The following is a 17,729-nucleotide window of genomic DNA, read 5'->3' as shown; positions in this document are numbered from 1 at the left end:
GGTGTGTGCAGGTGGGAATCTGAGTTGGCAGCCAGGATGATGAGCAGGTTCCCAAGCACTGTGACCAGGTAGATGGAGAGGAACAGTCCCAAGAGGAGGGACTGCACAGCTGGATCATCTGAGAAGCTTATGAAATGCAATTCTGAAACATGTGTGTGGTTTTGTGTTTCAGGATAGCCAGGACTCCTTTAGGAAAAGAAAATAGTGCTGTCAGAAAAAACAAAGGCAGCAAACAGTACATGTTTTTAATTCAACTGATCATACATACAACGCATGGGGAACTGTAAGGTTTTTGGAACAAATGGACCCAAACCAAAGGGACTTGGATGCAGGTTATTTTATTTTATGCTCTTGACTTCCATGTGAAATTCCTGAAGGGGATGAGATGCTGACAATAAAGCACCAAGTGTGTTGAAACCACAGTCACTATGGCCAATTAATATGCACCAGGAAAGACTATATTCAATGGCAACAGAGAATTTTTAGCTTGTTTTATTCAAGCACAAATGTGGTTTGAAGAATCAGAAATGACAGAAAACTATTTTTTAAAACCTACACAGCATATACATTTGTGAAGGTGTATTTATCCTCTAAAATATTTTGGAAGAGAAGAGTTAAAAGTATGGATTTGTTTTAATTGAGAAAAGATTTTTTTTGCATAAAACTCCTTGCATCCTATGCGGGAAAGGTATATTTTGAAGCACTGGTGCATGGATTTTGCAATCGGGCAAAATCAAATTTTCCATTCCATTTCACTCATTTCACTAATGTTGCGAAATTCTTATATAGGACAAGAGCAACAGGTCCTTCTACTGGAACTGGCATGCACTGTATCAAGCAGGTTGCATTTTTGAGAATGATAAGAAAACTAATCTTAAAGAACTATAACACTATCTGGAATTCGTTGTTTGTATTTGATTTACCTGTTACATAAGATTACACAAACAAGCTTCAAGTCCATGTTCTTTCATTCCTCTTTGAGGTATCAGTCAGATGGCAAGACTGTGAGAGGTCCTTTCATGAACTCCAACAGCACAGAACCATACTGCGGCATGGACATGATGCTTCACAACATTGTCTCTGCATCAGATGCCTATAAACACTTCCACTGTGCCCCAGTCACGGCAAAGTTCTCAACATCAGGTACCTCTGAGGTCTGTTGCTATTCCTGTTCAGTTTCTGCAGAGGAGTGGGGGTCTCATACCTCAGCTGAGTGTCTCATTTTGAGATGGACGGGCATGATCACAAGTGCAGGGGAGGAAATTTCAGGAGTGCAGTGAAATTATGGAGTGGGGCCAAGAAGAAGATCTTCCCTGAATGACTCTGCGACTACACTTTTCCTGATCTGTGACGTTGAACTCAGACACACTTCCCTGGCTCCTGTTAACCAATGATGTGTAAAGAAACTGCAGAGGAAGAGCATGGTGAGCAGAAGGCATCTTCCTACAGCGGTTGGAAGGTTAAGTGCCTGGGTCACCACAGGGGAGCACTGGCCATGCTCATTATGTGTGGAATCAGAACACGTGATGTAGAATTAGAACTGGCTTCATCTTCTTCTTCCTGACAATTCCTGTTACAAGTTACACTGAAGTGCTGGGCAGTCCTGTTAAACCAAGCAAAAAGAACATGTGCAGTGCACCTTGAGGCATTATGTAGTGGGGTGAGACAGTCTATTTAAGACATAGCGCTCAGACCCTGGCACTTTAGGAAGCTATCAATGAAAGTCTATTATGCTATCATGCTTTGGTACCTGGCACACTCATCCTCAACTTTGTGATCGTGTTTGGCTGCTCAGGGAGAGTTTATACAAACTCAACTATCTCTATCATGAAGGCAATGCCAGAGAGTAGGGAATCAGTGTGAAAGAAAAGGAAATCTCTGAATGAGATGCTTGAGGGCCCTTTGAGAACCACAAGCATAAACTCCACATCTTCCCCAGCTGAGATGTTGTTGGTTGTCTTCCACTCTATCAAAAACTCATTCTCATCCTGATGTTGACAACACAGTGTTTCTGACATTCCCAGATCCCTCTAGCATCTCCATCCACTATCTCCCTCAGCACTTACCAGGCTGGGCTGAGTGTCAGTTGAGGCATGGTCCAGGTGAATGTCCACTGCTCCTCCTCTGCTTGCCATGCATTGACACCTCACAACCTTGACACAGTACTGGATGGAGGCAGACTTAGACGATGTCCTCCTCATGCAGGTGCTAAAGACTGTGGGACACATCATGGAGTTGCCAGATTTCCACTGCCATATCAAAGTCTGAGGGTGCTGGCCCATTATTTACACTTACAGGACCCTAGAGACTCATGCGCTGAGCTTCTAATTAAAACAGTAGGTTGAGGATGTCCCAGTCTCTGGGGTTAGGCTGATTCTAATGGACCAGGCAATGAGGAAAGGAAATGCACCTGGGCCTTTGACACAAGGAAGATCACTGGGGTCCTTTGATGCTGTTTCTAAGTTCAGGTTCATTCCACAAAATTCAGACTTCTGTCTCAATTTCACAACTCCATTTGTAAATTTTGATTTTCTCAATCCTCTGAGTTGGTCATCAAATCTAGGAACATTAAATTTTCTTTTTTAAAAAAGATTTATTTATTTTATTGGAAAGCCAGATTTACAGAGAGGAGGACAAACAGAGAGGAAGATCTTCCTTCCGATGGTTCACTCCCCAAGCAGCCACAAGGGCTGTAGCTGAACCAATCTGAAGCCAGGAGCCAGGAGCTCCTCTGAGTCTCCCATGCTGGTGCAGGGTCACAAGGCCTTGGGCCATTCTTGACTGCTTCCCAGGGCCGCAAGCAGAGAGCTGGAAGGGAAGAGGGGCTTGTGGGATTAGAACATGCGCCCATATAGGATCCCGGCACGTGCAAGGCGAGGACTTTTAACCACTACGTTATTGCGCTGGGCCCAAGGAACATTAAATTTTCTATGCCAAGATTATGATTTCTTGTTTCTCAATAGTCTCCAAAGGCAACTTCCAATTTTGTCACCCATATATTGGGCTTGGGTTACTATTTCATAATTTGATACCTTGTTGTTTTTTTCTTTTGAATAAGGTTTCATTTCAAAGTTGTGCCTCATGGAATTATGCTGAAATATGATAAAAAGTTGGTTTTCACATTTTTATTTGATACCTTTTCCTTGATATCTTTTTTTAAGAGCAGCTGAAGGAATAGAATACTTCACAAAAGTTATAGAAAAAGGAATTAAAGTTCATAATATACATTTTCCATGACATCTTGTAAAAATTTCAGCATGCCAAAATACCCTGAACTGTACCTATTGCTAAGAATTTGTAGAAACATGCTAACTCTGCAGGAACCAAGGGGAAGGGAAAGCTGAATTTGTACAAGTCGTTCTTATTTTTTTTTAAAGATTTGTTTATTTTTATTGCAAAGTCATGTTTACAAAGACAAGAAGATACAGAGGGAAAGATTTTCTGTCCACTGGTTCACTCAAAAGTAGCCTAAGTGGCCAGAGGCAAGCTGGCATGAGCCAGAAGCCAGTAGCATCATCCACGTCTCCCACACTGGCACAAGAGTTCCAAAGCCCTGGGCCATTCTCCACTGCCCTCTTAGGCCACCAGCATGGAGCTGGATGGGAAGTGGAGCATACAGGTCACAAAATAGGGCCTACATGGGATCACAGTACACACATTGCGAGGACCCAGCTACTAAGTCACCATACCGGGTCCTAATTGTGGTCCTTGACTCCCTCCCCACCAGGAACCAAGATTCTAAAACTCATGCCTAACTACAATATTTGCCAGGCCACTGAAGAAGCGTTTGAAGTTGATCTGTAAGCATTTCAAGGCTATGCATGTAGTAGTCTTTTATAAATAATCATAAGTCCATCATTCTGCGATTTAAGTGTGTCCTGACATTGTAGGTGTTAACAATAGCAGAGATTCCAACATCTTACTGTTAAGATAAATTTGTTTCATTGGCAGTCTGTCTTTGATTTGGAGTAGAAATACACACTGCATTGCATCTTCACATCTGGATATAATAGTTTCTATCACACTGTTACTACACATCCCCTTGAATGAGAAGCCATAAAACAAAATCACCAATAGGAGGAAAAAATAGAAAGTTTACAGCATGAAGTTAAATAGCATACTAATCAATACCAAATACGTCACTGAAAAATTAAAAGAAAATAAAAAACCTTCTTGATACTTGATGAGTTTAACCATTAACATTCAGGGGTTAAGATCAATAGATCATGGGTCCAGCACGATAGCATCGTGCTTAAGGTTCTCAGCTTGCATATGCAGGGATCCCATATGGGTGCTGGATCTAATCCCAGCAGCCCTGCTTCCCATCCAGCTCCTTGTTTGTGACCTGGGAAAGTAGTTGAGGACGGCTCAAAGCTTTGGGAACCTGCACCCGCATGGGAGACCTGAAATAAGCTCCTTGCTCCTGGCTTCGGATTGGCTTAGTTCCACCCCATTGCGGCTGCTTGGGGAGTGAACCATTGGACGGAAGATCTTCCTCTCTGTCTCTCCTCCTCTCTGTAAATCTGACCTTCCAATAAAAATAAAATAAATCTTAAATAAAAAGATTAATAGGTCATAATTTGGTTCTGTCATTTTTTAAAAAGATTTTATTTATTTTTATACAAAGTCAGATATACAGAGAGCAGAGACAGAGAGGATGATCTTCCATCCGATGATTCACTCCCCAAGTGAACCGCAACGGTCGGTGCTGGAACCAGGAACCAGGAACCTCCTCCGGGTATCCCACGTGGGTGCAGGGTCCCAACGCATTGGGCTGTCCTCGACTGCTTTCCCAGGCCACAAGCAGGGAGCTGGATGGGAAGTGGAGCTGCCGGGATTAGAACCGGCGCCCATATGGGATCCTGGGGCGTTCAAGGCGAGGACTTAACCTAGGCCACGCCGCCAGGCCCTGGTTGTGTCATTTTAACAATGGTTGTTCATTGTTTGATTTAGTTTCCTCTGGTTGTGTTACTGGAACATTCTCCACATTTGTCTTTGGTTTTGGTAGATGTTATTCCTTTTCTCTGTCAAAGGAACATCTTTAAGTATCATTTGTGGAGTAGGTCTGGAAGAGGCAAATTCTCTGAGATTTTCTTTACTATTGAAAATTTTTCTTACATTTTTGAAGTCAATGGAAAACTTTGCTGGATATGTTATTGGGCTGACAATTTTTTTTTAATTTTACAATATGGACTATGTTGTGCCATTATGGGAAAAAAATGAATCAGGGGGGCGGATACTGGGGGGAGGAGAATCCCAGACTATGCAGAATTGTACGATAAATTTAAAAATAAAAATTAAGAAAAAAGAGTATGGACTACGTCACTCCCTTCTCTTCTGTCCGGTTAAGTTTTCTCTGAGAGGTTAGCTGTGAGTCTGATTGAGGTTAATTTACATGTAAATAGATTTTTCTTATTTAAGGATTTTTTCAAATAAGACTCAAAAGTTCAGGCAACAAAAGCATAAGTACAGTAATTAAATTTAATTAATCCAGAAATGTCTGCATAGCCATGGAAACATCAAAAGAGTGAAGAGACACATGACAGAATAGGAGAAGATTCTTGAAAGCTCCATATTCAATGAAGTCTTCAAATCTACAACAATCAAGTAAAAAATGGTACAAGAACCTGAATAGATAATTCTCAATAGAACAATCGGAAATGGACAACAAATACAAGGGAAAGAATGCTTAATACACTCTTGCTGGGTTGGAATTCCCATGGGAAGGTCCAGGGGCTGAAGTGGAGGCTGCGTTCTGGTCTAGGTATGGCTGCAATCTCCCTTAGCAAAAGTGTGGACTGGGGCTCAGCGTACCAACCTGGGCTAGACGCCAGCACCATCTGGCGCTCTGGAGAACCTGAGTAGATGTAGGACAGACTAGGCTGGGTCTCTGCCCCTACTGAGCCATATGTGAGCAGTGTTTTGATATGGACAGGCCTTGGCTGGGGGTGAAACAGCCAACACCAAGAATTGGTATGGATTGAAGGCCAGCAATAAGGGATGGCCCATGGAATCACCAGTACGCACAAAACCTGGCATAGGTAGAGGTTCTGATAGAGGAGCTTGGGAAACTCCTCTATCAGAACACAGCCCCTACGGGTGAGCACAAGAACCACAATATGGAGCAAGCCAGACCAGGCCAGAGGAAGTTACCCACCATCATACATATGGCATAGGTGTGGGGACAGGCCAAGCTGAACCTGTTCACATCACCCGCTGGCGAATCCAAGCACCAGAATGGAGTATAGGTTGGGCCAACTTTGGTTGCAACACATACCAGTGCACATTAAGGAATGCCAAGGTGAAGTGAGCCTTACCAGATGTGGTTGCAGCTTTGCCACAGCATCAGATGTCAGAGGGTGACACTGGGGGCTAATTCTGTCAAGTCAAAAGCCAGAACCACCTGGAGAGTGCATAATCCAGATGTTGGAGTGGCCTAGTAGGGAGATAGTACGTAACTGCTCCCACTGGAGAGCATGAAAACCAAGACAGGGGCAGGGGTGCTAGACAGATAGGCACCTGCCATTATGTATGGGGGCTGGATAGTAGGTTGGTTGGGTTGAACTAGGCTTCAATGACCATTGACAAGTACCAGAGCTAAATGAGATGTGGGACAGACTGAACAAGCGTGCGTACTGGCATGCATGGGATCCAGGGTAGGGAGCAGGCCTGGTGGGGTTTATGGGGAGTCGACCCAACTAGGCTGCAGCTCCCACCGGTTTGCTTGAGGACTGAGTATGAAGTGGGTAGGATTAAGCTGGATTACAACACACATTGGTTCAAGTGGAAGACAGGGCTGGAAACAGAACTGACCCAGCAATTGCAATGACCAGCATGTGCATAAGATGATTGGAGTGACGGATTGTGCCAGACCTGTACTGGCAAACTCACCAAAGAATCAGGTTTGGGATCATCTCAGATGAAGCTGTTTTGGAGATCCCTCCAACTGAACTGCTGATCTCAGAACTTCAGTCATAAAGGGACTATGACAGCCAGTGGTTTCTGAATAGGTTTCATCACGATCGGAACGGCGAGATTGGCAGCAAGTCAAAACTGTTGAACTATCAAAACTGCCAGAGCCGGACCCTTGGAGCGTACCTCACATCAGGGACTTGGGATGGGTGGGAGGCTGGATGGGACTTTTCTCTTTGTTTCTGCCCTGACCCCAGATACAGGGAAAAAAACGATATTAGTGTGGAAACAATGGTATTACCCACTTTCCTGTAGCCCTTGTTCCCTAGATACCCAAATCAATTAAGTAAGATTACTTAAAAAAATAAATTAACAAATTATTTTTAAACCTGTTATGGATATAATTTGAACAGGTTTAATGTATTTCCTAAACAAAATTCTAAGATATTAGTCATATTTCAATAGCAGTCATTTTTTTCCTTTAGTTTTTCTACAATATTCTTTACAATTTTAATTGATCTACCAGATAACATGAAATGCAATGCAATTGCTCATTCATCTGCAGTGTACTCAGAGGAATTAAGCACTGAAAAAACAATGTGAACTGACTTAGGAAGTCCTGCTTTCTCCTCTGATAAATGCATCACATTATCTGACCTCGAAGCCTGAGGCATAATGTTACTGACACTACTCAGACCCAACACTGTGGGTTCCAATATCATTTATGGAACAAGAGTCTTTTCAAAGCCTTCTTCATATCTGTGTTCCTCAGGCTGTAGATGAAGGGGTTCAGCATGGGGGTGACTACTGTGTACATCACAGAGGCTGCTGCAATTGAGGCTGAACTTGGGGCAGCGCTGGCACTGAGGTACACACCTATGATTGTACCGTAAAACAGAGAGATGGTCAAGAGATGAGAGGCACAGGTAGAAAAGGCTTTATACTTGCCCTGATTTGATGAGATGGCATGGATGGAGGAGGCGATCTTAGAGTAAGAGTACAGGATCCCTGCCAGGGGACCACCCCCTAAAAGCACAGCTGCAAAGTACATTATGAGGTCATTGAGAAAGGTGTCAGAACAGGCACTGTGGACCACCTGATTCAACTCACAGAAGAAATGTGGGATTTCCGGGTGTGTGCAGAAGCTCAGTCTCAGCACCAGTAAGCTGTTTAATAAGCCATACATGACAGTGATGGTCCAGCACAATAGAATGAGCTTCACACAGACTTGGGGATTCATGATGATCGTGTAGTGCAGGGGGTGACAGATGGCCACAAATCGGTCATAAGCCATCACACCCAGGAGAAAATCATCTAATGCTGAAAAGATTATGAAGAAGAACATCTGTGTGAGGCAGCCTTCATAGCTGATGGCTTGGCTCTGTGTCTGGATGTTCACCAGCATCTTGGGGACGGTGGTGGAGGTGAAGCAGATATCAGAGAAGGATAGGTTGGCAAGAAAGAAGTACATGGGTGTGTGGAGGTGTGGGTCTGAGAGGATGGCCAGGATGATGAGCAGGTTCCCAATCACACAGATCACATACATGGAGAGGAACAACCCAAATATAATAGGCTGCAGTGTCGGGTCTTCTGAGAATCCCTGGAGAAGAAATTCTGAAAGCTGAGTTTGGTTGCTCAGTTTCATGTGGTGCAGATCACTGTCAGGAAGAAGTAGCTGAACCTGAAACATATACATAAAAAATAGAGGTAACCAACAGAGCCGAAATCCCAAATTTATGTTGTCCCATTAACAATTTGAGTTTAGAGATGGCTTGGTATTAATTTGGGTCCTTCCCAGGGGGATCACTGACCAATCATTCCTTTCGACCCTCAATGTTTCCCTACAGCAGCAAATGCTTCTCACATATAATTACATATTCTTTGACGACTTGAGAATATCTATTCATCAGAGGTTAAAAACTCACCATTGATTTTCCAATTGAGTGCATGAAGAATAGATCATGGGAAGAGGCTTATATAATGTGTGATTTCATGTATCTTAAAAGATGAACACGTTCAATTCTGACTGAAAATAAAGTGATCCTCATGCCCATGGTGCAAGTGAAGGGAGAAGTGCTACAGTGTTGAGCAGATGACTCAATCATGTTAAGCAAAGAGGAATCACAAAAGATATCAAATGATAAGAAGGACTCAACATGGAGTAGATTGGAAATGTATATGAATCTGACTTAGTAACGCTCTGTTTGCAGAACTGAAACTTTTGCAGTTGTAATCTCCATGGGTGTGGAACCCAGGATGAGTTAGTGAATTTGACAAGAAAAAGTACAACCTGTCACACATCCTCTTACATTCTACTAAGGGTCCATTAAAATATCTTGCAAATGCAGCTAAAAGCTTCAATTATTTTTGTGCAGACATTTTGCAAAGTAGTTTTTCAAATTTTGATGACTTCTCATAAGTTTGGATTAGGATATATTTTTGCATCAGACATTTGGGAGCATATCAATCTATCTTCTAAATAATTTTTCACTCTACTAGAATAAACTCAAGTACCCATCAAAGGACTCCATGGCAGAAGGAAAGCTACCAATAATGGCCAATCTTTGTAGGTGCGAAGACAATAACAATAGCAAAGCACTGAAATTGTGGGAGAAAATGAGAGTGGCAGGAAAACCTTGAGTGTATCCAACTCACGGATGAGGCAATAATTCTCAAGCAGGTGTCTTTGATAGAGCTGTTCTTACTGTCTGGTTAAGATTACATTAAGTTATGTGAGAGAAGACACAACATCCTGTGAGTTGCACCAGCTGCTACTATCAGGATTTCCATGGAAACAATTCCTCTCCACTGGTCCATTCCTGTCAATACTGGGACAGTCAGTTACAGCAACTGAATGGGCAGGGTGTTGACTCAGACTGCAGAAGCTGTTCCTGGGGCAAGGGCTGTGATCTTGCCTTCTCTAGTTTCATGTGTTGGACAACCAGGCCCCTTCTCACTGTCAAATTACTGCAACCTCACTCTACCACATATCTACCAAACACAGAAAAGTCTATCTGCTCCCTCCAGATTCCCCAATTCTGCAAAGTTGGCTGTACGTACTAGAGAAATCTTATACCACTCATTGTCCATTAGAATTGATCTTCTCTTGTCCTCATTTCTCATTAGCAATGATTATTGCCCCTGGATATCCAACATTTCCCTCTGCTTCAATAATCACTGACCAACACATTCAATATTTAGGTTTAGCATTCACAACCCCAGACCTATCCCAGATTTTGGCAAGGTTAGTTCAGTTCTTGGTAAACCCCAGGGAAAGCTGTCTGTGTTCACAATCTGGGACCCCTGTCATGGTTCCTGCCAGGCTTACCTGCATGGAATCTATATGACTAAAGTGTCTGCATGGATGCCCAAATTCCTCCCTGGATGGTGGATGCTGCAGACTGAAGCTCCAGCCCAGGCACAGCAGAGAAAAGGAAGGAAGCTCTGGTCCCTGAGCCAGACTCAGTACCCCAAAAGCAACAACCAGGCTGCTTCTAGCCCAAGATCGCATAGTTTGAGAGACCACAGCAGAGGAGCTACTTACAGCTCCAGGCACCTGCTCATTAGGCAGCTCCCAAAACTCTAGGCACCTGCTGGCCCCAAGCCACTCTGGGAAAGACACAAAGCCGTTTTCTTGCAGGTGTTTCCCAAGAGACAATGCTGGACTCAGGTGAATCCTTTTCCTCTTTTTCCTGCACTGAGGCAATCACAAATAGCGGGCATTTAGTTCCTCACTTTAAAATGTTTTGTTTAACGAATCAAGATTGTTCCCCAAAGACAATTATAATGTGTTTCTCCTATTATGTTGTAGCTAATATTGAACAAAAAATTATGTAGAAATAGAGCATCTTGAGAGTTGATTGTTGTTCCTACTCCTGGGAAACTGATTTCTATAATTTGTGATTCATTGAATATAATGGTTAATGGTGCACTAAGCCTGTGAGTAATATGTTGTAGTTAATATTTTTTGAACTCAGCTTACAATAATTTATTACATATTTCAAATTAATTAGTTATAAGTTTCTCAATGCTTATATAGCATAATATATTTTTCAAAGATTATTAATTTTTATTGCAAATTCAGATATACAGAGAGGTGAGGCAGAGAGGAACATCTTCTGTCCGATGATTTATTCCCCAAGTAACTGCAAAGGTTTAAGATGAACCAATCCAAAGCAGGAAGCCAGGAGATTCTTCCGGGTCTCGCACATGGGTGTATGACCCAAAGGTTTGGGCCGTCCTCAACTGCTTTTCCAGGACAGAAGCTGGGAGCTAGTTCCAAGCATGCTGCAGGGATTAATACCAGTGCCCATACGGCATCCTGGTGCCTGCAAAGCCAGAACTTTAGCCACTAGACCTCTGCGCCATTCCCATTACTTCTACAGGATAGTATTGAAGGAGATGCCAAAGCAATTACCATGCTTTGATTATTACACAATGCTCACACATATCATTTCTCATGTTATATACCCTAAAAAATGAAAATGTTTTCCAACAAATCCTTAAAGTAATTTATTGAAAGAGAAAATATATATGAAACAATAAAAGTAAAATCATACTATTTAATTTAGCCATCTAGACTGGGCTGCAGTTCCTACTGGCACACAAAAAAAAAGGGCTAAGAGTTGGCATGGTAAGGTAAATTTGGAGACTCCCTTGCTAGCTACTGCTTCCACTGGTGAATGAGAGAGCTGGGATTCTGGGTGGGACAGTCAGGGAGTGAGACTAGCTAGGCTGGCTATCATACTGATTGGCAAATACAAGAGTCTGAATGGGTGTAGGCCAGCTGAGGTAGGCAACAGCCCAGCTGACAAGTGCCAGCACTAGATGTGAGCCGTATCAGCCTATCTGCATGCTGACAGGTGCTGTACTATTGCCCAATCGCAGCAGGGCACCCCAGCATGGCGCTAGGCTCCTTGGACTAGGTGGTCAAGTCCAAGGTCAGCTCCAGCCCCTCCATGGTTACCTCTTCCTCCCACTCCAGGGCACCCTGCCAGGCTGGGCCCTCCAGAACACTATCAACGTGTACCTCCCGGTGCCAAGGTGCCAGAGCCCACCAGCCCCAGCAGACTGCACATGTCACAGCACTACCAGAGCGGCCTGGTGCCTGGCAAAGCCATTAACAGCACACTGCCCCTCTCACACATGTGAGGGGAGCCCTCCAGAGAGCAGACTAGAGGACTGGGGGTGGGAGGGGAGGTTGGGGGTGATAGTGGAGTGGGGAGTAGGGGGAAAGACATTTTCAGAGAAAAAGGAAACAAACAAAAAATCCCGGGAAATGGGAGAGGTGCGAAAGGAATGAGAAGGAAGCATGACTAAAAAAACAAGCTCATGCAACAAAAATCTTGGTATGCTGACATAGAAGAACATTTCATTGCTCACAGCAAATGATGGCTTCAGAGGAGACCACCAATCCCTTCTATGCTCAATGCAAAACCCACACTGCTGACGAGAGAACTTTATAAAAGATGTAGAGATGCTGGAATTCTTTGGGGGGGGGGACTATTTTTGTACGGAGAAAAAACCGGGGCTTGGGTGGACTGGGGAGGGCCGGGGGAATGGACTTTGTAAAGATCTGAAGGAAAAGAAAACTGCACACAACTTTTTGTTTGTTTGTTTGTTTTGTTGTTAAATTGAAAGGTGGATATACAGAGAGGAGGAGAGACAGAGAGGAAGATCTTCGGTCGGATGACTCTCTCCCCAAGAGAGAGCAAAGGCTGGAGTTGAGCCAATCTGAAGCCAGGAGCTCTTCTGGATCTCCAACGAGGGTGCAGGATGCCAAGGCTAGGCTGATGACTGCTGCACCTCTAGGCTTCTCACTGCTCCAGGCCCAGGCCCACTCTGCCCAAGACACCAACACACCTGCCCCACTGCTCCACTTGCTGCTGTAGAACAAGTTGGGCACTACCAGACACTCGGCACCTCCAACAGCTGCTCATAGACCAAACAGCATGTGGGGCTTGCCCTGCCAGGCAGCTCATAGACCACTGGTGCAAGGACTGGCCATTTCACCTGGCGTCCCCTGTGTCTCCGGCCCGACAGATGTCCACTTTGCTAACAACCCTGTCCCCTTGACCCCGCCCCACGTTTCCAACTTGCCTGCAAGCCACTCAAGGGTCAGGTGGGCTCAACTGTTGCTCCACATGCCTCTAACCCAACCTCACCATTGCCCCATACCACTGATCTAGGGCCACGCCTGTTAAAACAGCATTCATGGCCCTGAGCAAGCACTCCATCTGCTCCAGGGCCTCATCGTCTCTGCTGCCTAGGTCAGTGCACCCTTCAGCCCTAGCTTGAAGGCCAATCAGCCCCACATGCTGCTTGGCCGGTATCCCTATGTGCCCCCAGTACCCACACCACGTTTCTCAGAGCCAATGGGTTATGGCAGTAATCCCAGAGCCCAAGGAACCAATGGCCACTATTCCAGGGCCAAGCCAGACAAGCCAGTGTACTGTGCGCCCCCTCTCTGCCTACCATCTGCTTCATAGCCAAGTCATCTTGGCCAGTGTCCCTGCGCCTACAGCCTATAGTCTTTCCATTTCAGGGCCAGGCTGAATTGCATGGGCGGCAGGGAGGTGGCGAAGGGCTTCTTTAACATAATACCTTCCGTTGTCCCACTTGCCCTTCCAGGGCCCTGCTCGGTTAAACAGCCTGGGCTCTACCCCAGGAGCACTGCCACACTGTCCACTGTCCATAGCTTGAGAGCAAGTCAGGCTTAGCCAATGATCCCACTCCCTCAGCAGGCAGTGTGCTTGCCAGCCGCTCCAGGGCTTGGCCCTTCTGCCAGTGACCCTGCAGCCCCAGCCTGCATGCCTTGTATCCCCTGCCACACAACACGCCCACTCTGCCTCCTTACCTGACCCTCCAGTGTCATTTACCACTCCCCTGGCTGCCTGGATGCTCCTCCAGGACCAGAAAGGCTTGGCCTCACAACACTCATTTCTAGCCTGCCCGCCCCCATAGCCTTCCCGCTGCTGCAGTGCAAAGTGGACTAGTGTGGTAGGGAAATCAACACGAAACACTGCAACAATCTATTTCCTTTCTCATGAAAAATGTGCATGTAGACAGCTCTAGTGTGCAAAGCAGGGTTTATTTAAGAAGTAGAAGGAAGGTGACCTGCCCTAGCAGCAGGCAGGAGGGACTCCAAGGGAGGAAAGACCGATGAAAAAGATGGAAATTGTGTTCATTAGGCACCATCTCAGGGAGGGGTTGACATGAGTCACCCTAAGGGCAGAGAGAAAGAAACTTTTCACAATGGGCAGTAAAGTCTGCTGCATCAATCAGAAATAAGACTGAAATCTGTGTCTTCCTTCTCCCAATGTTGTGGCTAGGCAGGCAGTTCAGGGTCACCAGCTTGGAAGCCACACCCCATCCCACCTCCTAGGTGTTTCCTCCTGCCCACCTGAGATGCTCACCTCTCTGGAACCTGAGAGGGGGAGGTATTGCATTGTTGTGTAACCACTCCCCTCACAAGCCCCCACAGTGGCCTCTGATAGCGGGACGGGGACTCACTCTCTTGGTCACATGCTTCCGTTGCTCTGGCACTCTGACTCTTGGTCTCCCCAGTACCTGGTTGGTCTCAGGTCTCCAGGTAGCCCCTGAACATGAACCCTGTATGTGTATATTCCTCACAATCTGCTTACTGCTTGGGTGGGACAGGAAAGATGTTAATTCTAACATGCTTTGCATTTCTAATTTGTGTATTTTGCAGAGTTCCGGGAGAGGTGAGGCCTAGCAGTAATGGAATGTGGGCAGAGAAGCCAGGGAAAGGTGGATGCCTGCAGTCTGAGCCTCTCTCTGTTTTTTTTTTTTTTTCTTTGAATTTATTTTGTTTTTAGTCACCAAGTCAGATAGAGAGGAGAAGAGACAGAGGAAGATTTTCTGTTTGATGATTCACTCTCTAAGTGACTGCAATGGCTGGTGCTGCACTGATCTGAAGCCAGGAGCCAGTAACATTCTCCAGTCTCCCACATGGGTGGAGTGTCCCAAGGCTTTCTTAGGCCACAAGCATGGAACTGGATGGGATGCAGGGCGGCCAGAATTAGAACCAGTGCCCATATGGAATCCTGACACGTTCAAGGAATGGACCTTAGCTGCTAGGCTACCTCGCTGGGCTCCTGAACGTCTCTTCAAGAAGTACAGCCCAGGGCCTTGCCCCTTTTGCCCACAATCCTGTGGCCCCACCTTGTTTGCTAAACAGCAAAATTTATGAAGGAGGCAGGTAAACAGACCATCCAGCCTGTGTTGGCTCTCCCTTGCTTTACAGAGTGACCTCAATGTGAGAGTTAGATGGGCTTTTATGGAAAGAGTGAGTTATATAGCAGTAGGAGCCAGGTGAGCTGGACAGCCACAGGAGGCTGCCATGTTTACAATGGGTGGACAATTGGTGGGCTATAGCACTGCAGGAGGCTGTCAGATCTAGATTGGCTCTGCCAGGGACCCTGCCACCCCTGCCCTCCATCCTGCTCCTCAGGGCTAGCATCACTCTCCTTGGGTCCACAGCACATCTAGCATTCCTGCTTTGGCTGCTACAGCAAACACAGGTCTTCAGAGCCGGCAAAGCCTGTGCTTCTAGCCCACCTGTCAAGCCTCCCTCAGGCTTCTCCAGACACCATACCTGCAGCTCTCTCTAGGGACAGACTGGCTTGGAAGTAACACGCCCCACAACAAGTCTACCCCACCAACCAGCCTTAGCGCTGCCAGGTCAGATGGGCCCAGGAGGCACTTCTCATTCCCCAGCCTTCTTGTCAAACCTTCCAGGGTTCGAGAGGCTCTGCGACCACTCCATGAAACCCACACGTGCCTGTCCTGCTGGCCCATCTGCAACACGAGGGCCAGGTTGGTTATCCAGCAAGCAGCTCCCTGCAAGAGCCAATGACCCACAAACCACTTTCAAACTGGGAACACTCTGCTGCTGCCCTCTTCACACCCTGTGCTTCTGCCTGCCAACCCTGCCACCAGGTCCAGTCTCTGGTGCCAGGACAGGATGGCTCGGCATCATAGAAGCACTCCATCTCACAGGTACCGTGTTTTGCCTGCAGCTCCAGGGCGAGTCCTGAATGAGACCCCCTCCAGTGCCAGGCCAGCTCCCTAGGTCCCCATGTCCTGGCTGACCTCTTCCACCTGCTCCAGGACCACGCTGGCTCTTCCAGAATCCAAGCACAACCACCCTGCTGGGTGAAAGGTAGAACTCTCCAAAAATATTTGATTTTCAAAAAAAAATCTTTGATTTTACTTTTAAATCATGTGTTACAGAGAGAGAAATATGGAGTCTTCCATCTAATGGTTCACTCCCCATTTAAATCAACACAATGGCTAGCTCTGGGCTGGTTCTAATCCAGGAGCACATAGCTTCTTCCAGGTCCCCTACATGGGTGCAGGAACCCAAGTCCTTGGGCCATGATGTGCTGCTTTCCCAAGTACCTTAGCAGGGAGTTGGATCATAAGTGGAGCATCCCATAGAATGCTGGTGCTGCAGATGGTGCCTTACACGTTATGTCATAGTGCCAGTCACTGTATATACTTACTGAAATGAAATATTAGAGGATGAATAATGTATAAAGATATTTTTTCAGAGTTTAGGGGTAGAAAATATTAACAGCATAGTGACAGCATTTCCCAGGGTTCCTTTGGCTACATCAACTCAATGTAATGAGAGTATAGTGATTGTGTGTGTGTGTGTGTGTGTGTGTGTGCGTACTGTTCAAATGAAGAAACTAAGACACAGACCAACTGACTTTTTAGGTCACACACCCTGATGGTAAATGATAACATTTCTTGTTTCTTAACTTTGTGCTAACTCATTTCAAGGTGTATTTAAAGATTTATATTTCTCATAACAATGTAAGTTCTTGATAGTGAGAATTTTTTTAAGATTTTTAAAATTTTTCTTGGAAAATAAGATTTATGCAAAGGAGGAGAAACAGAGATAAAAGTCTTGCACTTGCTAGTTCACTCTCCAAGTAGCTGCAAAGGCCAGAGCTGAGCTGATCCAGAGCCAGGAGTCTTTTTTGGGTCCCCCACACAAGTGCAGCAATCTAAGGCTTTGGGCCATCCTCAACTGCTTTCCCAGGGCACAAGCATGGAGCTAGGTGGGAAGTTGGGCATCCAGGACATGAACCATCACCCATGTGGGAAATTGGTGCATGCAGGACAAGTACTTGAGCCACTAGGCTACAGTGCTGGGCTTGGTAGTGAGAATTTTACTAAATTAGTTTTCCAACACTTGAATGTTTATGAAATACTAGTGAATGCCCAACATTCTGAAATTCAGATGTAGGGTGGCTAGATAAAAGCTGGATAATACCTGAGGTTTTCATTTTTGTTCATTTGGTAGCACTTAGTGCCTGGCATGTGTTTTTTGGGGTGTTAATATCTGTGTAATTGCCCCTCCTAGTGTGGACTTTAGTTGGGAGACCTTCCTGTTTGACATCTTTGCTTATAATTCGCCTCCTTTTTTTTTGTTTTGATTCAGCGCACTTCTTAGGAGATTTTGTAGAGCTGGTTTTGTGCTGGCATATTCTAGTTTCTCTTTGCTATGGAAGTATCTGATTTCGTTCTCAAAAACGAATGAGATCTTTGCTGGCTACATTATTCTTGGTTGACAGTTGTTCTGATTCAGGATTTGGAAGATCTTTGTCCATTCTCTTCTTGCTTGTAAGGTCTCTTCAGAGAAGTCAGCAGTGATTCTGATTGGTTTTCCCTGGTATATGATCTTTTCTCTGCTTTGTTCTTGTCTCAGGATTCTTTCTTTGTCTTCATTGGAGTGGAACTTGAGCACCATATGTCTGGGTGAAGATCTCTTTGGGTCGTATCTG

General features: G+C 45.3%; 1 protein-coding gene across 1 annotated transcript; it reads right to left on the bottom strand.

The window, feature by feature from the left end:
• Positions 1 to 7,630: 7,630 nt before the first annotated feature.
• On the bottom strand, positions 7,631 to 8,557 carry LOC101531484 (olfactory receptor 7A5-like). Its single transcript, XM_004599037.2, has one exon. It carries the CDS (start codon positions 8,555 to 8,557, stop codon positions 7,631 to 7,633), a length of 927 nt encoding a protein of 308 aa, XP_004599094.2.
• Positions 8,558 to 17,729: the final 9,172 nt, after the last annotated feature.

This window comes from Ochotona princeps, chromosome 9 (genome assembly GCF_030435755.1).
Source record: "Ochotona princeps isolate mOchPri1 chromosome 9, mOchPri1.hap1, whole genome shotgun sequence".
In the NCBI taxonomy this organism is placed as follows: Eukaryota; Metazoa; Chordata; class Mammalia; order Lagomorpha; family Ochotonidae; genus Ochotona; species Ochotona princeps.
Note: the sequence above shows the minus strand (reverse complement) of the source record. Positions and strands in the feature narration are given on the sequence as shown.